The following is a 26,091-nucleotide window of genomic DNA, read 5'->3' as shown; positions in this document are numbered from 1 at the left end:
TTTGTATTTGGCCAGAACCGATGTGATCAGAACATCCAGGTGGTGACTAAATCAAGGTGTCATTCCTGCTCTTTGACACCTTTAGTTAAATGTCCCGATGGCTACATCAAGAGGCAGCCTGAGAAAAGTGCAAAGGACTGCAGGTAAATGTGTGTTTGTAAGGTTTTGCTATTATAGGGACCACATGGACAATAACAATTTGTTTTAAAAGCTTTTTGAATTATTCAGAATGAAATACCATACTATTATATCTCACAAAACAGGTTAACAGGTCATTAACAGCTTTTGTGACAAGATGAGGAATTTTCTTTGTGCATAAGCAAAATACAGAGACAGTCGGTATACAATAATCTCTCAATGTGTGTTTAGGTATCACATCACATTAGCTTTGTCTGTCTCGGGCTGTTCCTTCGAGTGTTTCAAAGACACGGTGGAGCCCAAGTGCTGTCCAGGTTACTGGGGCAATGACTGCATTGGTGAGTTTTCTGGTCATTGAAGAAGAATTCTGTGGTTGTTTGTGTATAATTCTGTTTAAATCCTGTTCCATAGAAGACCTATGCCATCAGTGATCTCTTAAACCAGATGCAAGTGGCCTAACAGCGATTGTTGTGTTCTTATCAGATTTGTTCACATTCTAAATGGAATTTGGTATTTCCGCCATTCTGTGAGGGAAGATGCACTGAGGGAATATTTTGAACGGAAGAGTCGGACAGGAACTATCCTGATGCGACCACTAACAAGACTGAAACACAAACAAGGGGAAGCATGGTTCCTCCTGGGAAAAGAAGTTTAAAAACACAGCTATTAATATCATTCTAAAAGATCCTAAAGGAATGGAAATAGAATTTCTGTCATAATTCATAGTTTTTATGACGATTATTCATAATTTTTCAAAATATAACTACCAACAAAAGTATATACCCTCTAAAAATAAAATTTTATCTGGATAAGCTGAACTTCCGGAAGAAATAAACTAGGATGTAGGAATTCTAGTTTATCCAGCAGGATCTTATGTGATTCTTATTGGAATTCTAATTTGATTCCGATAAGCTTTCAAATCATGATAGTAATTCCATTCGCATTCTTTTTTTGACTACGGATGTAAATCCTGCATGCATGATAGTGACCTTCCACAGCTGTCAATATTTGGGAGGCGCACTTTATCCTTTCTGTTTCCATTTTTACGATTTTATGTGATTATGAGACCACGAATGTGTTGTTTTTCACAGTTGTTTTTCCTGTGGGAGCTGTATGTCCAATATAGAGCTGACATATTATCGTATGTCTTGTCACACACTATGAGAGGAAGTTTTAAACTGCTGTGGAACAAGGGATTTGTGTACTTCCTTCCCTCTGAGAGGGATATGACAGGTCTCTGCCTCTGTGCCACTGGAATTTGCTGACCAACACGCTGTGGAGGTCTCATTTCCAGTATTTCCTCTGTTTGTCAGCACTCAAACAGATCCCACTATGAGTTTGCTGAGTCAAACACTTTATACGTTGCCGTGTATTGTATTGGTTTCTTTGGTCTCTTATCAGCAGAACTTCCTGCATTGTTCCTCAAGAGTTAAATGATTTGAACTTTGTGTCTGAGACGTGTCAGCATTATGGAAGCTTAGTGAAGCATTATGGGAGGAAATTCAGAACTAGATTGTCCAAAATTGTGATTTGTATAGAGCAACATGTAGCATTTTTATTTATTTTTTGGGATTTAAAGACACCGTTTTAAACTTTAAAAGATTAGTATTCTACCCATTTGCACAAAACTTTCCTGCTTAGTAAGTGCAGAAAATGTGAAGAAAGTGCCGAAAGTGAGCCTGCACCTGACTAACGGTCTGCATATTCTGCAAGTGGAGCTTTTATTTGTCGTCACACGTCTGTGGCCGATGTGTGTGTATTTCTGAGTTGCCGGGAAGGATCTGATCTCGATGAAGGGATTTTGTCAGGACTAAATGTCCAGGGCAACAATGGTGGGAAGGAAAGGATGAGTGCGGGTCAGTGCAACAGACGAGAGGCTGTTTGAAGAACAGAGAAACTCTGCTAACTCATATCCTCTGTTGGAGAGACCATACATCCCCAAACCCACTGACCAAAGATCAGTCCTAGAAAACCGTGACCTCAGATCCGTCTTACTCAAACTAAACAGAAAAGTATCTGCCCTCACGTCTCTCTCACCCAATCTTACTGACCTTGCCTTAGCTAAATGTAAAACAAAGTACATTTTGTACGTTGCACATTTACATCAATTAAATCTCATGTTACTTTGAAGGTGCTGGTATATACTGTATAGGCTTGGTATGTAATTGCTTTTAAATCTTTCAATATCCAATACTTAGAGATTTAAAAGCAAATTTTTTGTAAGCTGGCCATTTTTTACTTTTTTTGGAAGAGTGGTGAGCAAAGTCTATAAGTTTAAGTGTGCAAGAAGAAAACCCTCTCCAAAATGAGGGTTAAATTCATGCATTACCTGGGATTCAAACCTATGACCTTGTGTTGCTAGAACCATTCCCTAGTCAAATGTGTGACTGATGTCTCCAAATCTGATTGAAACAAACTATTTGACAAGGTTTATTCCTTTAATTTTGTCAATAGAATGTCCAGGATCAGCAGCGAAGCCCTGTGGCAATAATGGAGTCTGCTCGGATGGTATAACAGGCAATGGGACTTGCTCATGTGCAGTAAGTTTCCTTTACTTCTCTTCTTCTGTCTGAATCAAACATACCATTACTGAGCATACAATGAGACTTTTTGGACTTTTTTTGCAGCCAGGTTTTAAGGGAACAGCTTGTGAGGATTGTAAAGCAAACTTATATGGACCCACGTGCAGTAACGGTTAGAGTGACTTTTTGTTTTCTGCACAGCTTTATTGATTGATTTGTGTTTTGTTAGTGTCGGTACTGTGCTCTAACTGCTGCATGTGCTCTTCAGTGTGTAGTTGCAAGAACGGCATATGTGACAGCGGTGTGAAGGGCACGGGACAGTGCACATGTCTGTCTGGGTATACTGGCATAGACTGCGATCGAGGTAAGACCCTGGAGTATTTCTGTGTGTGTGATACATGTGACATTGAAGCAGCATGAGAGTGAGTGTGTTTTTTTTCTCTTCAGAGCTCCCAGCATGTGCTGCTTTGCGGTGTGGGCCGAATTCTCGTTGTTTTGAGGACATGTCTACGGGGCAGCTTCTGTGCATGTGCAAACCTGGTTATCAAGGTGATGGAACCCAGTGTACATGTGAGTACTGCACTTACACTGCTAATGGTAGGAAGGTTTGTTAAATCTTTAATAAGTTTGGGTAACATTAGCATGGTTATTCTGATGCACCAGTTAGACTACCACCATACCAGCAATTAACACTTTGACCAATCTCAGACCAGCATAGGAATGTATACTGTACTGGTCAAATCTGGACATTTCTGGAGGCTCTTGTTCTGTTTACACTGTTTATGCAGCAATTAACCCCTGCCTGAGAGGCGTGTGCCACGCAAACGCAGTGTGTGCACATACAGGACCGAACCAGCATGTCTGCACATGTACAGAAGGCTACAGTGGAGATGGCCGTGTCTGCATGCCCATCGACCCTTGCCAGACCAACCTGGGCAACTGCAATTCTGGCTCTACACGCTGTGTGTATGATGGTCCTGGAAAGGTGTGTTTGTAAACACTTTAAAACACTTTGCACCTTTCTGAGCAACATGAATGCACCGATTGCTTTGATCACGGTTTGACATCTTCTGAATTTTACACAGTCTCACTGTGAGTGTTTGGAGGGATTTGAGAGGCTTGTTGAAGGAAAGTGCAGTGTAAAAGATGTGTGCAAACCAGACTCCTGCCATAAATATGCCACCTGTGCCACAGTGGAACCAGGAACAGCCGAGTAAGTGGCAAATTCTCAATTGTTTTGTTGTTGTTTTTTCCCCCACATATTCAAAAGATACTTTCAATTTCAAACATTTCAGCTGTAAGTGCCGTGAAGGTTACATTGGAAATGGAAAAATATGCTTTGGGAACATAATTCAGCAGCTGCAGGACTTAAATTCAAAGCCAGGAGGAGAGTGGACGGGTCAGCTCTCGAGTGCCATTACACTGTTCAGTGAGTGACTTGCTGGCAAACCAATCCCAGTCATTTTTAATCATTATTATTATTATTGGATTTTCATCATTTTCTAAGGTAGATGATTTTTTTTTTTTTTTTTTTTTTAATTTAGGTGTTGACTTTAACATGTCAGAGTTCCTAATAATACATAAAATAGAGACAGTAGTCACATACAGTGTTGTGCTAATTTTATTTCTGCTGTTTCAGATCATCTCATGTCATGGCCTTTGACCTCCCTTGGACCGTTTACAGTGTTTGTACCAGTGAACAAGGCTTTTAAGGGCACATCTGTGAGTTAGAAAACACAGACACACCAACATACAGTATGATACATAGATCATATCCACCTTTTTTAATGTAGGAACGGATGCAGCCATTTCTAACTTGAATGTGTGAGGCGTCCAGTTATTTATAGCTACAACTTCTGCTTGATATTCCAAACTGGTATTTCTTATCATTTTATTATATTGTTGTAATTATAATTATTGTGAAATACAGTGTATTGAGAAACTGTTTTCTATTTAAATATATTAAGTGCTATTCCTATAATGCAAAGCTGAATTTTCAGCATCATTACTTTAGCCTTCAGTGTCACATGATCCTTCAGAATACATTGTTGGTTCTGTTTTAAAACAGTTGAGATGTTTAATATTTTTGTGCAAACTGCAATATATTTTTAAGGATTCTTTGATAAATATAAAGATCAAAATATATGCATTTAATTAAAACAAATGTATACATATTTTTAGCATTGTACATTTTTTATTTATTTATTTATTTATTTATTTATTTTATGGATGCAGCAGCTACAGTAGACCAGCAATAAACCATTCCAAATCAGCATAGAAATGTTTAATGTAGTGGTCTAATCTATAATTTTTGTTATTATTATACGCTAACAAACTGAAGTCTCGCACAGTCACAGAAAACAGCTTAGTTGCATGTTGCAAAATCAGGTGAACACATTCAAACAAAAACTAAAGCATGCTTTTGCTCCAGGTGAAAACCCTGCTGGCTAACGAGATGAGAGCTCGCTATCTTGCTAAGCTGCACATGCTTGCAGGAGAGGTGAACTCTGACTCGCTGAAGAAGGGAATCCTCTACTACACTCTGACCGGCCTGGCTGCCGAATCAATGATTGATGTAGGTGATTGAAAGCAGGTTGTGTGTGTATGCCCAGATTGTTTTCAGGGATGTGCAAATGCAGGATACAAGAGAGGAATCATCACTTCCTGTCTCTTTCCCGCTCAGATCTATTTATTTTTCACTGTATGTCTGTGTCTGCGTGTGAAGATAAAAGAGTATACATTAGATTGTTTCTGTAATTGGTAAACTTCTATTTTCAAGGCAGAGCAGCTAAAAATCCGTCTCCATGGCAGTCGTAAGAAAGTAACGCTTGTGGAGACCGATATCTTTGCCTCAAATGGAATCATCCATCTGGTTGATAAGCTGATGGAGGTAGTTCCTTCCACTGTAATAAGCAAGAAAGAGGTTTGTGAATATAAAGAATTTCTGTAACCTAAACATCATACACTTACATTTACTTAATGTTTTTTTTTTTAATCATTATTATTATTATTATTTTTATGGTTAAGAAGGCCAACAATGTCTATCTGTCTTTTAACAGGACAACCTGTTGCAGATTCTCTCAGGAAATGGAAAATTCTCTCAGTTTAAGTCTCTACTTGAGGTAACAGTTTTAAACTCCATTTAACCCCAAATGAATATACTATAAGACATTTAACTTGTGTTAGAAATCACACTTTTATTATAGGACAAATATGTTCTATACTGTATAAAAAACTTAAATAAAATAAATCTAATCCTGTAATGTAATGTAGTAATATGAAGGAATGAGAAATGTACCTTTATTTTGAATTTTGCACTTCATTGCAGTTGTTTTAGGGTTAACAGAAATGTCTGTAAAATTAATTGGATGATGTCCTGGAAGAAATTCACCAGCACATTTTCTTTTTTAAATACAATGTAGTTTTTATTATTTATTAATATCTATTATTATTTAATAGGTCATTTTTATCTGACCATATAAAACATATCCTAGTTCATCCTCCTCGATCCCCCATCCCCCCCGAATTACTTTAATCAGTCCATTCAAATCAATTATAAATGTGAGTTATTAGATGTTACTTATGAAATAAAATGACCTTTTGAGGAAATATTCAACATTTTGAATTTTGGAGTTTGTAAGATATTTATTTTTTTATGTTTAAAATGAAAGTAGCATCTTATGCTCACCAAGACTGCAGGATTCTTTGATGTATATATTCTGGAACACTTTTATATTTCTTTTTTCCCAGAAAAGCAACTTGGCAACTGTTTTAGAAGAAGATGGACCTTACACACTCTTTGCTCCAACAGATATAGCCTTTACCTTCATGAAGCCTGGCTATTTAGACTTCCTTACCTCAGAGGAGGTACACGGCAGTTATAACAACAGTTAATTATATATATATATATTTATATTTATATATATATATATATATATATATATATATATATATATATATATATGTATGTATGTATGTATGTATGTATGTATATATATATATATATATATATAAATATATATATATATATATATATATATATATATATATATATATATATATATGTATATATATGTATGTATGTATGTATATGTATGTATGTATGTATTTGTAACATTCTCTGTATATGTTCTATCCAGTCACATAAGCATCACTTGACATTATCTTTTCATGTCTCCCAATTTAGGGTAAGCCAAAACTGCTTGAACTGATGCGTAATCACATAGTGTCCACTTCCCAGGTTTGTATGTGGATTTGTGTGAATGCACAAAATCAAATCCAAACAAATCCATTTCTAGATGATTAATTAAACACTCTCTGTCATATCTCTGAACAGCTGAGTGCAAGCTTCATTGTGTCGAATCCTCGTGCTGTGACCATGGCCAGCCAGGTCCTGACATTTAATGTAACGAGTGCTGTGAGTAATAATATTTTGTTATATTTAACTGAAATAGATAATATTTCAGGATTTTTATCTCGGATAACAAAAACTAAATCCATAAAAAAAAAATGTTTAGGAAAAATAATTGTTTTAGATTAAAATTTTAATGTACTGTTAAAAAGTAACACTAAATGTATACATATTTATACACATTCTAACGGTTCAATATTAGTGGTTAACAGTTAATGTGCTGATTCTGTTATATATAGGGGCAGATCCTGGTCAATGGGGAGTCAGTTCTGGAACTGGACGTTGAGGCGAAGAACGGCCGTCTTCATTCTCTGGAGGGGATTCTAATCCCTCCATCTATAGAACCCATCATACCTCACAGGTGTGACATCAAAGAAACCAATATTTATAAGGTAAGCCGTTTCTGTGGTAACCAGTCATAGCGATTCAGCACTAGATATAGACACATCTTTCTGTCTTGAAAGTATTTCTATGTCAAAAAAATCCAGTTCAGTGTTTAAAGACACCTACAAATAAGCAATTCACGAGTTGCCTTTCTGGAAAGAACATAAACACTGTGGGTCTACCAAAACTGTCTTTTTGTCTTTTTGTTGCAGGGTTCATGTATTAGCTGTACACTTGTCTCCAAATCTACCTGTCCCACTGGTGTATCACTGGTAACTTGTTCAGAAATAACCATTAGTGCATGCTATAATCTAAAACATCAAAACTTAAGAATAATAATAATAAAGAAAAACCTTTGTTTTAAATGTGATCTTTTAGTTTCAACTGAGGTTTGCATCAGGTTGGCATTAATGAAATATTAATAATGTACTCACCCTCAAGTCATACAAGGTGTAGATCAGATTTGTAGAAATTTTCTTGATTAATCACTTGTAAATCGCCAATGGGTCCTCTGCAATGGGTGCCGTAAAAATGAAAGTCCAAACAGCTGATGAATACATCACAATAATCTGTAATATGACTCCAGTCCATCAATAAATGTCTTCTGAAGCAAAAAGCTGCATGCTTGTAAGAAACAAATTCGGCATTAAAATGTTTTTAAATGAAGACCATCTATCCGTAATATTGCTTTCCAAGTAAGGTTTACAAGCGAAAACAGTCCAAAACGGTTATCCTTTGGTGAAAAACCTTAAAGGATTTGTTTCTTACAAAACATGCAGATGTTAAATGATGGACTGGAGTCGTCTGGATTACTTGTGGATTAATGTGATTTTTATCAGCTTTTTGGACTCTAATTCTGATGGCACCCATTCACTGCAGAAAATCCAGCAGTGAGCAAGTGATGTAATGTTAAATTTCATCACATCTGTTCAGATGAAGAAAAAACCTCATGTACATCTTGGATGGCCGGAGGTTGAGCACATTTTAGCAAATTTTCACTTTTAGGTGAACTTTTTTTTTTTTTTTTTTACATGTTTGTGGTCTCCTCAGGATACATTCACCAGAGGCTGTGTATTCAAAAAGGAGGCTTTTGGCTTAATCATACCCACCCTTGGCTGTTCCATCTCCTGCAATGAAACAAGGACTGTGAGTATTTGATTCACTAGTATTTTTATAAGGAATAATTGACGACGGGTCGTTGAATTATTATATTAGAATAATGCACACCCGAGGTGGTGATTCTGCCAAGACACAAAGCAGAGGGAGAGAGACAGAGACACAAAGAGAGAGAGAGAGCTTGTGTGAAATAGGCTACCCCTTTGCTTCTCTAAACAGCGCTGTCTCCTCGCTAGTGAGAAATGTCATGTGTGGCCTTTAAGTTGCTGCACTATATAGGCTAACTGATAAAATCGCCAGGGCAGCGCTGACAACACCTTTTAGTGCATACTGCGTGACCGTTATTAAGAGTTTATTAAGTGTTCTAAGTGATATGGAAATGTAGTGCAGTCAGGAGAGCTGCTTGGAACCACGTTCGTCGTGTGTTTCCCAGATAATAATTGCACACCTCAGAACGTTCATCAGCCAATCAGATTAAAGCATTCAACGACCCGGTAGTATAACTGCATTTGAAACCAGAGAATATGAAATAACTTGCAACTGCATCTAGCTTTGCTGGTTAATCTGATCTGGTCAAATAAGCCATTATTTGTCTTGACCAGACCCCTCGTTGCTGTAAAGGCTTTTTTGGACCAGACTGTTCCCCGTGCCCGGGTGGTTTCATCACCCCCTGTTCCTCTCATGGGACGGTAAACTCCATGCGCATTCACATGCATGCATACTGTACAATTCAGCATTTTTTTCGTATGTCATAAGGTCTAGACTTACATTTTCTTTTGTTGTAGTGCTCAGAGGGCATCGATGGAAACGGCACGTGCCAGTGTCAGCCCAATTTCAAAGGATCACGGTGCCAGTACTGTGCGGACTCCAACAAATACGGCCTGTTCTGTGACAAAAGTATGAATTTATTTCTTCACCAACTCATAGAATGCGGTTTGGGAATATTCCAAATGTTTAGTAACAATTTTTCTTTGCATCCCTCTTAACACCAGCTTGTGGATGCATACACGGTGTGTGCGATAACCGTCCAGAGGCTAGCGGTAAATGCAAGCAGGGCTCCTGTAAAGAAGGTTATACCGGAGAGTTCTGCGAGCAGCAGACCCAGCAGTGTGGGCCAAACCAGCCCTGCCATGCTCATGCTAACTGTGTGTCCAATAAGGGAGCATTCATGTGAGTGTCTAACACCGACAGAAGAAATTTTTTCTTTTATTTATTTTGTATTTTTTTGCAAATTTTATGTGCTACTTTTATTTATTCAGCACTATACTGGAACTGTAGACCTTTGGTTTCATATCACACATAATATACATATATATATACAGTATTGTTCAAAATAATAGCAGTACAATGTGACTAACCAGAATAATCAAGGTTTTTCGTATATTTTTTTATTGCTACGTGGCAAACAAGTTACCAGTAGGTTCAGTAGATTCTCAGAAAACAAATGAGACCCAGCATTCATGATATGCACGCTCTTAAGGCTGTGCAATTGGGCAATTAGTTGAATTAGTTGAAAGGGGTGTGTTCAAAAAAATAGCAGTGTGGCATTCAATCACTGAGGTCATCAATTTTGTGAAGAAACAGGTGTGAATCAGGTAGCCCCTATTTAAGGATGAAGCCAACACTTGTTGAACATGCATTTGAAAGCTGAGGAAAATGGGTCGTTCAAGACATTGTTCAGAAGAACAGCGTACTTTGATTAAAAAAGTTGATTAGAGAGGGGAAAACCTATAAAGAGGTGCAAAAAATGATAGGCTGTTCAGCTAAAATGATCTCCAATGCCTTAAAATCAGAGATGTATAAAGTACTAGAGACCCATACTTGAGTAAAAGTACAAGTGCTCTATCAAAAAAGTGACTTGAGTAGAAGTAGAAGTGCTCTTTAAGCACCACACTTAAGTAGAAGTACTAAAGTATTCAACATTTTTTGTACTTAAGTATTGCAAGTAGTCTATTTTAAAATTTACTACTCAAGTACTGAAGTAGCTATTAATGAAAGTAGTCAAAAGTTTGAACATATTGTTTTTACTATTTCAAATGATTAACCTAAAGGACAATTACAATTCCTTTGACTGTAACTTCTTGTAAACAAAAAAGGGTCACTAGGGTTAGTTAGCAAAATTTGCAAAATGATGTCATTAATAACTTACCCTCATGTTGTTTCAAACCCATAAGACATCAGAGGGTCATTTAGAATTTTTTGAAGCATCGAAAATACATTTTGGTCCAAAAATAGCAAAAACTAGACTTTATTCAGCATTGTCTTCTCTTCCGTGTCTGTTGTAAGACAGTTAAAAACAAAGCAGTTTGTGATATCTGGTTCGCGAACGAATCATTCGATGTTACCGGATCTTTTCGAAACAGTCCACCAAATCGAACTGAATCGTTTTAAACGGTTCGCGTCTCCAATACGCATTAATCCACAGATGAATTAAGCTGTTAACTTGTTTAATGTGTCTGACACTCCCTCTGAGTTAAAACAAACCAATATCCCGGAGTAATTCATTGACTCAAACAGTAGACTGACTGAACTGATGTGAAGAGAGAACTGAAGATGAACACCGAGCCGAGCCAGATAATGACTCGTTCACGAGTCAAGAACCGTTTCTGTCAGACGCGTCCGATTCGTGAACCGAGGAGCTGATGATACTGCGCATGTGTGATTTAGCGTGAAGCAAACCGACACACAGAGCGTCTGGAACCGAACTGATTCTTTTGGTGATTGATTCTGAACTGATTCTGCGTTAATGTTATGAGCCCAGGTGCAGTAAACGCCAATGACGCCATTGCATCGAGCGCAAAAGAATCGGTGAACTGTTTTCTTCAACTGGTTTATTGAATCGAACTGTCAGAAAGAACTAACGTTACTGGTCATCCGAAAACCGATGCAACCGGTTCTTGACTCGTGAACGAGTCATTATCTGGCTCGGCTCGGTGTTCATCTCTCACAGCAGTTCAGTCAGCACGCGCAGTCTCGCTTGATTCGCTCAATGATGTGCCAGCTTCATGAAACCTCTCATCTACAGTTCTGGCAGTGGTTTGTAATGGAATGATTCGTAACATTATTATAATTGTAACGAGTAACGATGCAGCACATAAAAAAAATATCGGAGTAAAAGTATTAAACTCAGCGAAAATATGTACCGAAGTAAAAGTGGAAGTAGGAGAAAAAAATAATACTCTAGTAAAGTACAGATACCGCCTTTTAGTACTTAAGTACAGTAGTGAAGTAGTTCTACTTCGTTACTATACATCTCTGCTTAAAATGGAGAGCAAAACCAGAGAGACGTGGAAGAAAACGGAAGACAACCATCAAAATGGATAGAAGAATAACCAGAATGGCAAAGGCTCAGCCAATGATCACCTCCAGGATGATCAAAGACAGTCTGGAGTTACCTGTAAGTACTGTGACAGTTAGAAGACGTCTGTGTGAAGCTAATCTATTTTCAAGAATCCCCCGCAAAGTCCCTCTGTTAAAAAAAAGGCATGTGCAGAAGAGGTTACAATTTGCCAAAGAACACATCAACTGGCCTAAAGAGAAATGGAGGAACATTTTGTGGACTGATGAGAGTAAAATTGTTCTTTTTGGGTCCAAGGGCCACAGGCAGTTTGTGAGACGACCCCCAAACTCTGAATTCAAGCCACAGTACACAGTGAAGACAGTGAAGCATGGAGGTGCAAGCATCATGATATGGGCATGTTTCTCCTACTATGGTGTTGGGCCTATTTATCGCATACCAGGGATCATGGATCAGTTTGCATATGTTAAAATACTTGAAGAGGTCATGTTGCCCTATGCTGAAGAGGACATGCCCTTGAAATGGTTGTTTCAACAAGACAATGACCCAAAACACACTAGTAAACAGGCAAAGTCTTGGTTCCAAACCAACAAAATTAATGTTATGGAGTGGCCAGCCCAATCTCCAGACCTTAATCCAATTGAGAACTTGTGGGGTGATATCAAAAATGCTGTTTCTGAAGCAAAACCAAGAAATGTGAATGAATTGTGGAATGTTGTTAAAGAATCATGGAGTGGAATAACAGCTGAGAGGTGCCACAAGTTGGTTGACTCCATGCCACACAGATGTCAAGCAGTTTTAAAAAACTGTGGTCATACAACTAAATATTAGTTTAGTGATTCACAGGATTGCTAAATCCCAGGAAAAAAAAATGTTTGTACAAAATAGTTTTGAGTTTGTACAGTCAAAGGTAGACACTGCTATTTTTTTTAACACACCCCTTTCAACTAATTGCCCAATTGCACAGCCTTAAGAGCGTGCATATCATGAATGCTGGGTCTTGTTTGTTTTCTGACAATCTACTGAACCTACTGGTAACTTGTTTGCCACGTAGCAATAAAAAATATACTAAAAACCTTGATTATTCTGGTTAGTCACATTGTACTGCTATTATTTTGAACAATACTGTATATAAGAAGGAAAATATCAGTGATGCACTGTGTGATTTTAGGTGCGTGTGTAAGCCTGGTTTCCAAGGGGATGGATACATGTGTGTGGAAAGCGATCCTTGTGCTCTGCCACAACGTGGAGGTTGCAGCATCAATGTAAGTCTGATGCATCTGTGTGCTTGTGTTTAATGCTATCATGTTATCATAGCATGTTTATTCTCTTTTGTTCTCAGGCCAAATGCATAAGAACTGGTCCAGGCACACACACGTGCCAGTGCCTGAGCGGATGGAGAGAGGATGGAGATGAGTGCCAGGCCGTTAATAACTGTCTGGATCCATCCAGAGGAGGGTGTCACCCTAATGCCTCCTGCATCTATGTAGGCCCAGGACAGGTGAGGGGGGCATTGTGATTTCAAAACCCCATCTATTTGGATTTACAGGATTTTTTTATGATTGATAATCTACCCTAGAGTGACTGTGCTTGCAAAAATGGTTACCATGGCAATGGGAGGGATTGTGAGCCTGTCAATCAGTGTGTGGAGCAGAAGGGTGGATGTCATTTCCTGGTGAGGGCTCAAACAAATCATCATAGAACTGCACACATTTTTTTCATACAATGCATATATGTTGAATTCTTACATTTTCCTGTTCTCTCATAGGCCACCTGCCAGTTCTTGAACCCTGGTGGATGGCAGTGTGTGTGTGAGGACGGTTATGCCGGTGATGGAAAAGTCTGTTATGGAACCATAGCACAGGTACTGTATATGATTTTGTGTTATGTTTCTATTCTTTTTTTTTTTGTTGAGGTTATACAGAGGTCAGGTTTATACTGTCTTATACAGTATAATTCAACTATTGTTATTACTTAAAAATGATATTTGTCTAACATTATTCATTAGTTGTTTCATTTTGTTTTTGCAGGAGGTGGCAACAAACCCCAATCTTCTAGAATTCAACCTCTGGATCTTGGTAATTTGTGTTTTTAGAGTCAGAATGTTCTTTAAGTGAGAGTGTGAATTCGAACTGGACTTTCTGGCATTGAGATGACTGTGGAAAAATATGTTCCAGTGACCATAATTCACCCTATTTATAAAAAAGTTCTGGCCCTTGAATATGATTGGACGAGCAGTATTTTAAGAGACTGCTAATATATAGTTCACAACATTATTAACGCTTTTCACTGTTTGTATCACTTGTCTGTGTTTGCACATTCCTGACAGACTCCATGCTTTTAGTGGTAGGGAGGTTTTATTGACTCTTTCTGCAGATTATAATATTACACTGATAGATGCTGTCGAGTTATTGTTTATATGCAAGTGAGGGAATAATTAAAGCAATTCACTCAGAAACACTGATTCATTTGGGAACTAAACGAGTGAGTAAAGTAATCATTCACTCTTTCAGTTTCGTCAAAAACACTGATTCATTTCTTTACGTTATGTCACTCTGAGACATCCAACAGTTTCGCTGTGGATTTGTTTTGGAACGAATAAAAACAAAGTTAACTGGTAATATTGTGTTAAAATGTAAGTAATTGAGATTGATATTATTATCAATGTTATGTCTAGATTTTCAAGGCTGATTGTGTATAAATGATGTTTGAGTTCCTAATAAGTTCTGGAACATTCCAGCAAGCGGATCTTTCTAAACTGATGTCAGAGATGGAAAATTACACGCTCTTCGTCCCATCGGCTCAGGCCAGAGAGAAACTGAGTCAAGAAGACAAAGACTTCTGGATGACCCTCAGTAACCTTCCAAGTCTCCTCAAGTAATGGCACACAATTTTCACGCAACCACATCAGCTAATTTTGATAATAATTCATCCTTTTTTTTTTTTTTACATTGTTTTAATAGTGTTGCTTTTTTCTCACAGAAATCACATTGTTTATGGGTTATATGCTCTCAGCGATCTCCATGCATCCCCTTCCCCACAACTGCTTTCCCTTTTAAAAAGGACTCTTCCTATTTACTCAGACAATGATGTAAGAGGGAAACATCTTTTCTGTTCAATGAATGTCTGTCATTCAACTCCGTCAAGATATTTTCTTTATCATGTCTTCTGTTTGTCTTTTTATTCAGACTACTATTGTCGCAGGAGGAAAAATAACTTCTGGAGATATGGCAGCAAAGAATGGAGTTATCCATTTTATTGACAAAGTACGACCCTAGAGTATTTTCTTTTAATAAAATCTAGTACAACATTGGGTCTCATTTACTAACACTTGCGTAATTGTGTACACAGTAAAGGTTATGCAAAATTCTGTTTCTTAAATTTCAAATAAAGTGCACACTTACTGATAAAGTGATGACATACACACAGATTGAAGAAATTATGCCACTGTTGTTGACTCTAGGTGTTGATGCCTGAGCGAAAGATGAGTGAAGGTTTACTGGAAGTGTTGAGTCAGAGGGCTGATCTCTCTCTCTTCCGCAGCTCTCTCTTGGTGAGTCGGATAATTTGTCTAAGTCTTGTAGGCCTTGCCACACCACGAATGAAAATAATCATCCTTTACATATGGCTTGGAATTGTTTTTTTTTTTTTTTTTTGCATTTATCTAGAAACACAACTTGACTAAAGAAATGGAGGAGTCCTCAGGCTTTACCGTGTTTGCTCCAACAGACATTGCGATCAAAGAATACCTCAGTAGAACGGGCAAGGAGTCAATGGTATTATACGAACACACTAAAATACACAGCCTAAGTGATATTGATTATTTAGTGTCTCATTTTTGCATTATGAATTTTGTGTATTTGTTTCTAGGATTTGAATGTGACCCAGTATCACATTATAATAAATGAGACTCTAAAAGATGGAGATTTGGTGGATGGACTGTATAAAGATACCATGCTTGGCTTTTCCTACCAACTGGGAATTTTCCGACAAGATAAGAAAGTAAGTCAGTGTTAAATTATTACAAGTCAGCTTAATCAATCAAATGCTAATTCTTCTATAAATATTTGATTTTTCTGTCATAGTTGCTTGTAAATGAGGCTGAAGTGAACGTGACCGACATAGAGACCAGTAAAGGTGTGATCCACACCGTGTCTGCAGTCCTGAGCATTCCCAGCAACCGCTGTGACAGAGCTAAAACCAAAATTGTCATGGTGCAGTACATCTATTTAACTATTTTATGATTAAGTCATTCTTACTTGTATCCTGTAAATATCCAATCTAAATATGGACATTGTATCTGTAGGGACGCTGCATGGACTGTTTCCACCCAACTGAGAACCCTTGCCCTTCAGGAAATAAAAGACTGGTGTGGTCCAAAAACAACAACCTAAAAAAAGTGTTTGGATGCCAATATGTCATATGATAAAGATGGTCATGTTACGATTTACTTGAAAAAATTGATATTAGTTTGATTACAAATGGACAATTTAGATATCTTTACTTTATTTTTGCTTGAAAAATTGTAATTAATTGAAATCACAAAGGGATTGAAAGCAGTAGAAATCTTTCCACATTCCCTATGGGAAGAAAAAAACTAACTATTTTCCTATTCATTGTTTGTTCTCAGATGAGCCGAAAGAGAAGATGCATGTTTACTCGAGTATACAACGGAGAGACAATGCTGATCATCGGATGCAAAGTTTCTTGTGAGAAAGTCAACATTGTAAGTACAAAATGCATTCAATCACTTTTCACAATCACAAGCAGCCAGAACTTCAGTTAAAAAAAAAGTTCAGTTAAAAACAAAAAAATAACTAGTAAACTGTTTTTTTGTGAATGTACTAGTGATCCATTAGCCGCTATGGTTAAATCAGAAAAAACGACGAAGTGCTGAAAAACTTTGCACTGAAAATCAGTGTGTTTATAATATAATGGTACATTAAAATGATATAAGTACTAGTTTTGCAATATAAAGCAGCATAACAAGCGGTTTTGTTCAGCAAAAAATAACTAGAAGCAGATGACACCCTTATCCCTGCATATTCCAGTGTCAAATGGCCATGTCCTCTTATATGTTAAAATAAGGCGGATATCAGAAACCGTTTCTCTATCTTTGCAGGAAAGAAAGTGTTGTGCAGGTTATTATGGTATTAACTGCGAGAAGTGTCCGGGGCCAGAAGGTCAGTCCTGTTTTGGCAACGGTGTGTGTGTGGATGGGATCAATGGCACAGGCATCTGTCAGTGTAACCAGGGCTTTAACGGCACCGCGTGTGAGACTTGCGAGAATGGCAAATATGGAATTCACTGTGATCAAGGTACTAAACATTTAAAAGCTCATACTTTCATATACTACAATACTCTGTAAACAATTAGCTCATACTAATTTTGCATATGCATCTTTCTTTTTAGAGTGTAAGTGTGTCAACGGACGCTGCAAAGAAGGTGTGGATGGAGATGGCAGCTGTACATGTAATCTGGGCTGGAGAGGAGTAAACTGCAACGTTGGTATGATGCTCACCTGTCACACGAATGTTGATGCATACATTTGGATGCCTTGCACCATCTGAGTATATATTAAATGTAATCTGTAAATAAAAATGAAGATCATTTATGTTGACTATTTTCAGCTATTGCATCAGATATGTGCGGAGGAAAATGCCACAGTAGTGCCAAGTAAGTTTACAGTACTACCATCTGTATCAAGTAAACATTCTTGGGTATATCACACAAAACCTGTAGAGATCACGTCATATTACATATCAGAATCAAAACAAAAGTATTGTTCAATTGAAAATTTGCATGTCGTTTTTTACACATAATTGAACCATTTCCATTCTAAAAGAATAATAAAATAGGCATTATCTTTTGTTTTATTTAAGTCTCATATTCTCACCAAAGCTGCATTTATTTGATAAAAAAAACAGTACAAATAATATTATGAAATATTACAGTATTGAAAGAAGTGTCCTATCTGGATTCATTTTAAAATGTAATGTTTAACTGTGATGGCAAAGCTGAATTTTCAGCAGTCAGTCTTTTTCGTTACATGATCCTTCAAAAATCATTGCATATTATTAAAATGGATTGAAATTGAGCTATTTTGAAACAATGCAGGTCTTTTTTTTTTTTTTTTTGGTCATTGCTGACTAAAAGTTTTTTAAATGGTAATGTGAATTTGGGTGAAATGTTACCATACTTGTCTAAATACTTGCTGATATAAACTTAAAAATAATAATTTCAGCAAGCTAAAATCCTCAGAAATCAAGAGCTTGTCAGGGAAACAGCGTCCTAGGAATAGGAATCTTTGCAATTACGCTATACTCCTCTAATTGAGTGAGTGGTTTGAAATTTATGAAAAGTTTTTAGTTGAGTTGTCTTGAGAACCATGCATCTAGAAAACAAAATTTGTATTAGTCCTGTATTTTAAAAGATGTGTACACCTATGGCAAATTGCAAATACCTTATCAACATTTGATTAAGCACTTTTTAGCTTTTTGTAAAATGTGACCTGGATTTGCTTTTGTGACATTCATACTTTCTATACTCTTTAAATATTGCATTTATGACTTGGGTTTGATGTTTGTTGTAGCTGCTTGCTGAACGTGATGGAAAATACATATTACTGTAGTTGTGCAGCAGGATTTCAGGGTAACGGCACATATTGCACAGGTGAGCATCTCAAGAAACATTCGAACACACTGCTGTCAAATAACATTTGTAGCCAATGAGTCTAAATGGTGGTTTTATGTACTATACGGTGTTATTTCCAATCCAAGCGGTGGACGCATGTGCAGAGAATAACGGCGGCTGCTCTGTCCATGCCGTGTGCAAGAGAACTCTCCCAGGACGGAGAATATGCGTGTGCCACCCGGGCTATGCAGGCGATGGAAAAGTATGCATCTGTAAGTATGTTAGTTTAATATCCAGTTTGAAGGGTAGTGTACACAACTGGTAGTACATGACACTTACAGTGCCAATATCCTGGGTTTGAGGTCCAGGAGAAACACAATATATTTACAGTGAATGCAGTGCTGTGTGTTCCAAATGAAACAAACTTATTGCATTTTATATGTGTTAATGAGTGTGTGTGTCTTTGAAGCTATCAATCCATGCCTGGATGGTAATAATGGGGGATGCCACGCAGATGGTGTCTGCATTCATACAGGCCCTAATAAGGTAGGACACAAATTTAAACAGACCATTCATACATCCAGCAAACTAATCAGATACAATTTTGTAAAGTGAATCCAGGGTTCCTGTAGGTTTTATGAAGGTAAATTTAATAAAGTAAAGAAAACTGAAAGAAATTAAAAGGGAGCACAATAAATCATGTTCAAAACTGGTGGCCCATTTCACCATTTGACCTGCACTTTAGTTGGTTGAGGAGACGAAGGATTAGATATCAAATTAATCACCATATCTACAGTATGGTCTTCTTTAAGTTTACTTCCAAGAAGGCACTGTCACACCATGTCATAAAATCATTCACCACTAAAAAAATCGAATAAATAAATTCTAATTTAAACTCTAAAATTAACTACTTTCTTTACTAAATCATGGGGCTGAATAGTATTAATAGCCGACAAAAAATCTATAAAGACCAATATAACATGGGTTTTACAGTACTTTCCTCCAAATGTTTCGGAATCATATTTAACAATGCGGATGAGGCATCCTTAACTCCTCTTTTAGTCTGGTAAGAAAACTTTAACAGATCTACAAGAAAGTTTTCAGTAAAAGTTTATCCCTGACAAATTTCTCAAACATTCATCATCAATGATGTCAGAGTGAGGTGTCTATAAAGTCATTTAGTATCTTAGGATAACTTTCCCACAAGAACAACTACGGCTTCTTTCCACAACTTTCCCACAGGAACAACACACGTCTTTAGTAAACATCCCCCAATCTTATTCATCAATACCAGAACATGAATTTCAAAAACCTCTCAATTTGTGCAATCAAAACATCCTCGCACTGCTAAAGACGAATCCACAGACCATTTCTTAATCGATTTGGTTCCAGCCTTATACTTCTTTAAAACTGTTTTATACTCAGGAATTTAAAAACAAAGTGTTATGGTCAGACAGTCCCAATGGTGGATTACTAATGGACTTATATGCACCTCTGACAGAACCATAACACAAGTCCAAAATCTTGGTAAATAGTGTTGCACAGGTGACATACTGTTGAAAATTAAGTATAATTCAGTATAAATCCCCTATGATTTAAATGATTTTTGATTTTTAGCTGTGTCTGAAATATTTGAAATTTAATGCATTCGTTTACTTATCCACTTATCCCTCTATAGCTTATTTTAGCTTTGACATTTCATCTACCTTATTTTTAGAAAGGTACACTCCCAATGACTTAACATTGTAATCAAATTATACATGCCTCTGAAAACCACTACATTTAATTTGAGTGAAAAAAAGACCCATGTATAATTGAGAAAGACTTGACTCACCCAAAAAATTATTTTGAAGAAATGACATTTAATTTACTTGATGTGTTTTCAGACAGCATGTAATTGCAAAGAAGGCTTTTCTGGGAATGGAAAGCAATGTGAAGCCATCAATGTCTGTCTTGAGGTATGTGCTTTTTATAACTACATTAACAAGGACTATATTAACGATTCCCAACGTCTCGGGTCACCACACAGATTCATTGGTTCTAAAGGTTTCAAATGTTTCATCAGATCAGACCCACTTGTTCATCCATTATGAATAACAGCCCACCATTTAAAAAATACTGTATTACAAATTACATTGTTGCACTCAGCTCAAAGATCAAAATGAATAGCATGGAATGTCACTATAATTCTTTTTTTTTTCTGTCAGAAAAATGGAGGATGTCACAGGTATGCCCAATGTACCATGACAGGACCCCTGGAGAAGAACTGCACTTGTAGGACTGGCTTTATTGGAGATGGAGAAACTTGCAAAGGCACCCTGCAGAGAGTGAGAAAAATATCAAAATGTAAAACACAGGCACACAAATGAAGCAGAAACTTAAATGCAACTAATTTCTTTCATTTTAGGAGATTCGAAACCGAAATTTATTAGACTTTTACACTGGACTGACGGTACGCTTATTCTTAGTCATTTTTAACAATGTGTTTTTTTTTTTTTTTTTTTTTTTGCCTAATTGACAATTATTTAACTGAATTTACAGAGAAATGATATTACTGAACTCGGAAATCGTGGCCCCTTCACAGTCTTTGCACCAAACGCAGATGCTTTCAACAAGCCTGAGGTAAGAATCAAATGTGGTCAATCGGAGCAAATATTGTGACTTAAAAATCACAACAGCAGTACTTTTCAACTGAATTGAAGACTTGCATTGCTACTCTAAAAACTGCATTCACAAAAAACAAACAAACAAAAAAAAATGTATCTTTGAGTTCTCAGTTTATTTTAGCTCAAAAAACAAAGAAAACCATGACACTTTAACAGTTAGTTCCCACTAGATCAGGGCTGGGCAGCATTGGTCCTGAAGGGCCCATGTCCTGCAGAGTATAGCTCCAACCCTAATCAAACAAACCCTGCAGAACAGTGGCCCTCCAGGACGAAGGTAGCCTTGCACTATCAGTGGATATTTCTGCATTGGAGTGAATTCTATGAAACTCAACTGTTTAGTAATTGACAAATTTAGAAAAAGACATGTTGACATTAAATAAAATTAATTATCTGACTATTTAAGCATCAAATAGTCCTGTAGAGTTTAGCTTCAAACCCAATTAAACACCTAAACCCGAAGGACACAAATTACATGCATATTAGCTTGTTAGGATAGTATGCAATATGATTGGTTGACAAATTACAAGTAGAGGACCTATCAGCTTGTGCCATGACTGGCTGGAGGATTATCCATCCAGTCTCTGTGCCATGTGACTGAACTTAAAGACATGAAATGAACACAAAAGTGATGAAATTATGATATTGTCACTGAGATAAACTCAAGAATCGAAATTGAAAGCTTTAGGATGCATTATGATCATGAATATTTAGTAAGAAAATATGGTTCATCGTCATGAATTTGAATAATAATATAAGCTAAAATATGACTTGGACAAGTTTTCAACATGTTTGATGTGATTCACCCAAATGGCCTTTGATCTATATGTTTACTGTACATCTATACTCTAAATCTACTGTGTCTCTTTATGAGTATAATGAATAGTATGAGGAAATTGTGATGTGATAGCAGGTTTGTCACTGCTTTTGTTTAGGTTAAGGACATTGTAAAGCGGACTCGTATGGAAATCAAAATCCTGAGGTACCACATTGTGGCTTGCCGTGCCCTCCTCCCAGAAGACCTCATGCAGCCTCGTAACCTGACCACTCTTACTGGTGACATCCTCACCATTACATACTCTGAGGTACAGTATGCTTGATGCAAAGACAGACAACATTATCATGACTTATGACATATTATGAATGCATGAGATACATATTATGGATATTACTGACACACTCATTATTTGTTTCTAGGACACTATATACATCAATAACAAAGCTAAAGTGCTGTTCAGTGATCTGGAAAGTAGCAATGGGATTTTCCATGAGATTGACACTGTTCTAGTGCCCCCAGGTCTTCAGATTCAGAAAGACAAAGAACAAGACAGCAAACCAGTATGTCCCCACAGGACTATTCTGACTATAATCTTTATTTTATAATGTCAAGCGAAATAATCAAGCACGAAACTATGAAATTACACTGATGTTTTTTTTTTTTTTTTTTTCAATTGTCCTTTTTTTTCTGAAAGCGTAACCTCTCAGATGTGGTCAGCTCCCATGGATTCAAAACATTCTACAAGCTTTTAGAGGTAAAATAAGCAAAAACTATGTTTATATATAAAATAAAAAGTGTTATATTTAGAGGAATTATTTTCTAATAAAATCCAAATCTTATATTACTTTGTTTGTTTAAAGGACACCGATACGTTGAAGTTGGTGATGGATCCAATTCATCAGCCTGTCACCCTGTTCCTGCCCACTGATGCTGCAATGGCCGCCCTGGCCCAAGAGCAAAAAGACTTCCTGTTTGCCATGCATAACCGTGATCAGCTAGCTGAGTATCTTAGATACCACATCATGCGTGACAGCAAGGTTGGTCTCTATCAAGTGTATAACATTTTGTGGAAAGGGCTTAGCTGTGTTCAACATCAAGACTAATATAGTATGACAGGAAATTCAGTGTTGACTCCCTAATGCATCATTTAAATGTATTGCAATTTATTGTGTCTCCTAGCTCTTGCCCTCAGAGCTTGTCCATGCCAGCTCTTTAAAGACTCAACAGGGCTCAGATCTGTCAGTGGCCTGCATGGGGGAAGAATATATAGTGAGTACTTTTGCAGGAAAAAATTAATACAAAATATTGCCTTGTGGATTAAAAAGGCTGTTTATTTAATAACTATGCATATTTATCTCTCAGGGGGAGCTTTATGTGAACCATAAAAGCTGTCGGATTGTAAAGAGAGACCTTGATTTCAATGGAGGATTGATTTATGGCATTGACTGTCTGCTTAATCCTCCAAGTGTCGGAGGGCGCTGTGACTATAAGCACACCATTGATTTCACTGTGAGTTCCAGCAAAGTATTTTCACTTATTACAAGAAATACTTGTAGTACTTTGTGCAATGTGTGTAGTATGTAGTGTGCAGTTTGCATCACTGTAATGTGATCAAATCAAATCAATGGACCTTTCTTACTTTTGGTATCTTGAATAATATTATTATTATTATTATTATTTATTTATTTTTTGCAATAGTTGGCTTGCAGGTATTGTGGTCGTGCTATTTTGGATTGTCCGCTTGGAAGCAAGCCAAAGGTACGTTTTATTTTCATTTGAAGTCAAACCTTTATAGAGAGAGAAATATGAAAATGTCCCATCTATTTAGTCTGCTCTTATTAGATGTTGTGGGTTTATTGTAAAACACATACTAAATAGTGGTGCATTTTTTCCCTCTCCTTCACCATTGTGTGTGTGTGTGTGTCAACTTGTAGGAGTAAATTGGCATAACAGCTATGTACTAAAAGCCCCATTTACATCTAGTTAAACGGATACTGTATTAAAGAAAAAAAAACACTAATTTAACTGTGTTTTTAAATCTAGTCAGAACAAAAGTGTGTCCGGTCGGATTCGCTGCTGTCTAGTCGTGAAGGATGTCAATCAATATGTACAGTGGTCATATGGAAGCCCAAGTGCTGTTCTGGGTACTACGGCAGGGACTGTCTTGGTAAGCAGTGTCTCACTGTACTATAGATGCAGTTCAAACTATCGAGCTATGCTGGATAAATATAATACAACGGCTACAACAAGGCTACACACCCCTTTTGATATGAAAAAAATAATAATTATTAGCCATTCATTTGTTTTATGGCCACTGTGTGTAGAAAACCAGTTATAAGTTAAGAACATTTTCTGTTCTCCAGCATGTCCTGGGGGTCCAGGATCCCCTTGCAGTGGCCATGGCAAGTGTGACGAGGATCATCTAGGCAATGGCACATGCACTTGTGATGCTGGATTCACAGGTGTAGCCTGTGAGCTGTGTGTGGATGGCCATTTCGGACCTGATTGCACAGGTGAGACTTTTCAAAATACATTTCAATTTATTAGATATAATAAATTTTACTTATGATTGTAAACTTGGTTTTCTGTCTTCTTCCTAAGTCTGCAACTGTACAGAACATGGGTTATGTGTTGAGGGTCCTAAAGGTATCGGTTCATGTTTTTGTGAAGAGGGCTGGACTGGTCTGAGATGTGAGAACAAACTAGGTACAGACCTTTTGGTTATTCTTTTGTTTTTGGGTTATATACCATACAAGAAAAAGACAAGCATTGCTTTATACCTGCAAGCCCATTTCACCCTGTGTTTCTGACGTTTCAGCTGATGGGCCCGTTTGCAATCCGGCATGCCATGAGAAGGGCGTCTGCATGGAGAATAACACCTGTGTCTGTAAACCCTTCTATGAAGGAGACGGGATCACCTGCACAGGTACACGCATGAAGATCTCAATAGCAAAGTGATGATAAAACAAAAGTAGAAACCGTCGACTCACTCTTACCTCTTATGTAGCGGCCGATATGTGCAAGTACTGGAACGGCGGCTGTTCGAAGGATGCTAAGTGCAGTCAGAAGGGGGAGAAGGTGAGCTGCACGTGTCTCAAAGGTTTCTCTGGCGATGGCTTTGAGTGCACACCTGTTGACCCCTGTGCTGACGGAGAAAACGGCGGGTGTCACGAACACGCTATCTGCACTATGACCGGAGCTGTAAGCAGAAATCTCTCTTTCTATATAGCTCTTTTAAAAGAATGTGGTCTTTATACAGATACATTAATCTTAATACATCAATAAACCAATGTAATATGCATCTATCACTAGGGAAAGAGGAAGTGTGAGTGTAAAGACAACTATATTGGCGATGGGATTGATTGTGAAGCAAAGCAGCTGCCGGTCAATCGCTGTCTACAAGATAATGGACAGTGCCATTCAGATGCTCAGTGCACAGACTTACACTATGAGGGTAGGTATTTTTTTATATGAACTAGTGTCAGTGCATATAAATAGTGTTTGAAATGCTTATTGCATAGTTCCTTATAGTTATTTTACTGGATGAAGTTTATTTCATGGCTTAAATAAATCACATATTGCTCAAGACTGACATGTTTGGCTTGTGATTACAATCAGCTTTTGCATATTTGTTGACTTTTGAAAATAAAAGAAAAAAGTGGTTTTGATGAACGAAGTTGTTTGTGTGTGTGCCAAGGAAGATAAATAAGGGGATTTTTGTATGATAATAATCTAATAAAATAACATTTTATTTAAGATTTATTAAAAAAAGTATTTACAAAAAAAAAAATTCTAAATTTCAAATTAATTCAAATTAAAGTAGAATTGTTTTAAATGAAAAAAAATACCTCTTTTAGTACTGCATAAAATATTTAAAATCAATATTTATTGTAGGGAGTTAACTAAGCTAATAATTTTTTTTGTCTTCTTTTAGATAAAACATTGGGTGTTTTCCATTATCGCTCACCAAAGGGACCATACAAACTCAACTATACAATGGCGCAGGAGGCCTGCAAAGAAACAGAAGGCACTATCGCTACCTACACACAGCTGTCTTATGCCCAGCAGGTGGCGCTCTTACAGTTACACTAGCTGTCATACCATTAGCACTCATTGTCTGAATGTCATCGGGTGTCTTTTCTCCAACG

The 26,091-nt window shown here is 37.1% G+C and overlaps 1 protein-coding gene across 3 annotated transcripts in view; it reads left to right on the top strand.

Moving 5' to 3' along the window:
• The window catches only part of stab2 (stabilin 2), a 30,231-nt gene that overhangs the window by 706 nt on the left and 3,434 nt on the right, over positions 1 to 26,091 (top strand). For 2 of the 3 annotated variants that reach the window (XM_052580987.1, XM_052580971.1), the window contains exons 2-61: positions 16 to 143; positions 370 to 476; positions 2,593 to 2,678; positions 2,766 to 2,832; positions 2,929 to 3,024; positions 3,108 to 3,230; positions 3,449 to 3,645; positions 3,746 to 3,873; positions 3,956 to 4,089; positions 4,300 to 4,382; positions 5,092 to 5,235; positions 5,440 to 5,583; positions 5,720 to 5,782; positions 6,411 to 6,527; positions 6,847 to 6,900; positions 6,997 to 7,077; positions 7,311 to 7,463; positions 7,668 to 7,727; positions 8,506 to 8,601; positions 9,174 to 9,260; positions 9,357 to 9,468; positions 9,564 to 9,741; positions 13,041 to 13,134; positions 13,212 to 13,370; positions 13,449 to 13,544; positions 13,638 to 13,733; positions 13,900 to 13,947; positions 14,610 to 14,746; positions 14,852 to 14,960; positions 15,058 to 15,135; positions 15,333 to 15,422; positions 15,538 to 15,645; positions 15,740 to 15,871; positions 15,955 to 16,083; positions 16,176 to 16,268; positions 16,500 to 16,595; positions 16,992 to 17,187; positions 17,282 to 17,377; positions 17,500 to 17,545; positions 18,462 to 18,541; positions 18,649 to 18,774; positions 18,972 to 19,048; positions 20,389 to 20,460; positions 20,710 to 20,829; positions 20,910 to 20,954; positions 21,044 to 21,124; positions 22,101 to 22,250; positions 22,363 to 22,503; positions 22,638 to 22,697; positions 22,804 to 22,980; positions 23,123 to 23,212; positions 23,306 to 23,452; positions 23,642 to 23,701; positions 23,987 to 24,110; positions 24,307 to 24,456; positions 24,545 to 24,649; positions 24,762 to 24,869; positions 24,951 to 25,144; positions 25,256 to 25,397; positions 25,878 to 26,011. In XM_052580987.1, coding sequence (XP_052436947.1) covers positions 16 to 143; positions 370 to 476; positions 2,593 to 2,678; positions 2,766 to 2,832; positions 2,929 to 3,024; positions 3,108 to 3,230; positions 3,449 to 3,645; positions 3,746 to 3,873; positions 3,956 to 4,089; positions 4,300 to 4,382; positions 5,092 to 5,235; positions 5,440 to 5,583; positions 5,720 to 5,782; positions 6,411 to 6,527; positions 6,847 to 6,900; positions 6,997 to 7,077; positions 7,311 to 7,463; positions 7,668 to 7,727; positions 8,506 to 8,601; positions 9,174 to 9,260; positions 9,357 to 9,468; positions 9,564 to 9,741; positions 13,041 to 13,134; positions 13,212 to 13,370; positions 13,449 to 13,544; positions 13,638 to 13,733; positions 13,900 to 13,947; positions 14,610 to 14,746; positions 14,852 to 14,960; positions 15,058 to 15,135; positions 15,333 to 15,422; positions 15,538 to 15,645; positions 15,740 to 15,871; positions 15,955 to 16,083; positions 16,176 to 16,268; positions 16,500 to 16,595; positions 16,992 to 17,187; positions 17,282 to 17,377; positions 17,500 to 17,545; positions 18,462 to 18,541; positions 18,649 to 18,774; positions 18,972 to 19,048; positions 20,389 to 20,460; positions 20,710 to 20,829; positions 20,910 to 20,954; positions 21,044 to 21,124; positions 22,101 to 22,250; positions 22,363 to 22,503; positions 22,638 to 22,697; positions 22,804 to 22,980; positions 23,123 to 23,212; positions 23,306 to 23,452; positions 23,642 to 23,701; positions 23,987 to 24,110; positions 24,307 to 24,456; positions 24,545 to 24,649; positions 24,762 to 24,869; positions 24,951 to 25,144; positions 25,256 to 25,397; positions 25,878 to 26,011 — 6,624 coding nt within the window. The remainder of the gene's footprint in view (positions 1 to 15; positions 144 to 369; positions 477 to 2,592; positions 2,679 to 2,765; positions 2,833 to 2,928; positions 3,025 to 3,107; positions 3,231 to 3,448; positions 3,646 to 3,745; positions 3,874 to 3,955; positions 4,090 to 4,299; positions 4,383 to 5,091; positions 5,236 to 5,439; positions 5,584 to 5,719; positions 5,783 to 6,410; positions 6,528 to 6,846; positions 6,901 to 6,996; positions 7,078 to 7,310; positions 7,464 to 7,667; positions 7,728 to 8,505; positions 8,602 to 9,173; positions 9,261 to 9,356; positions 9,469 to 9,563; positions 9,742 to 13,040; positions 13,135 to 13,211; positions 13,371 to 13,448; positions 13,545 to 13,637; positions 13,734 to 13,899; positions 13,948 to 14,609; positions 14,747 to 14,851; positions 14,961 to 15,057; positions 15,136 to 15,332; positions 15,423 to 15,537; positions 15,646 to 15,739; positions 15,872 to 15,954; positions 16,084 to 16,175; positions 16,269 to 16,499; positions 16,596 to 16,991; positions 17,188 to 17,281; positions 17,378 to 17,499; positions 17,546 to 18,461; positions 18,542 to 18,648; positions 18,775 to 18,971; positions 19,049 to 20,388; positions 20,461 to 20,709; positions 20,830 to 20,909; positions 20,955 to 21,043; positions 21,125 to 22,100; positions 22,251 to 22,362; positions 22,504 to 22,637; positions 22,698 to 22,803; positions 22,981 to 23,122; positions 23,213 to 23,305; positions 23,453 to 23,641; positions 23,702 to 23,986; positions 24,111 to 24,306; positions 24,457 to 24,544; positions 24,650 to 24,761; positions 24,870 to 24,950; positions 25,145 to 25,255; positions 25,398 to 25,877; positions 26,012 to 26,091) is intronic. The other variant, XM_052580980.1, reaches the window with a different exon arrangement.

The sequence above is a fragment of the Carassius gibelio genome, chromosome A4, assembly GCF_023724105.1.
Source record: "Carassius gibelio isolate Cgi1373 ecotype wild population from Czech Republic chromosome A4, carGib1.2-hapl.c, whole genome shotgun sequence".
In the NCBI taxonomy this organism is placed as follows: Eukaryota; Metazoa; Chordata; class Actinopteri; order Cypriniformes; family Cyprinidae; genus Carassius; species Carassius gibelio.
Note: the sequence above shows the minus strand (reverse complement) of the source record. Positions and strands in the feature narration are given on the sequence as shown.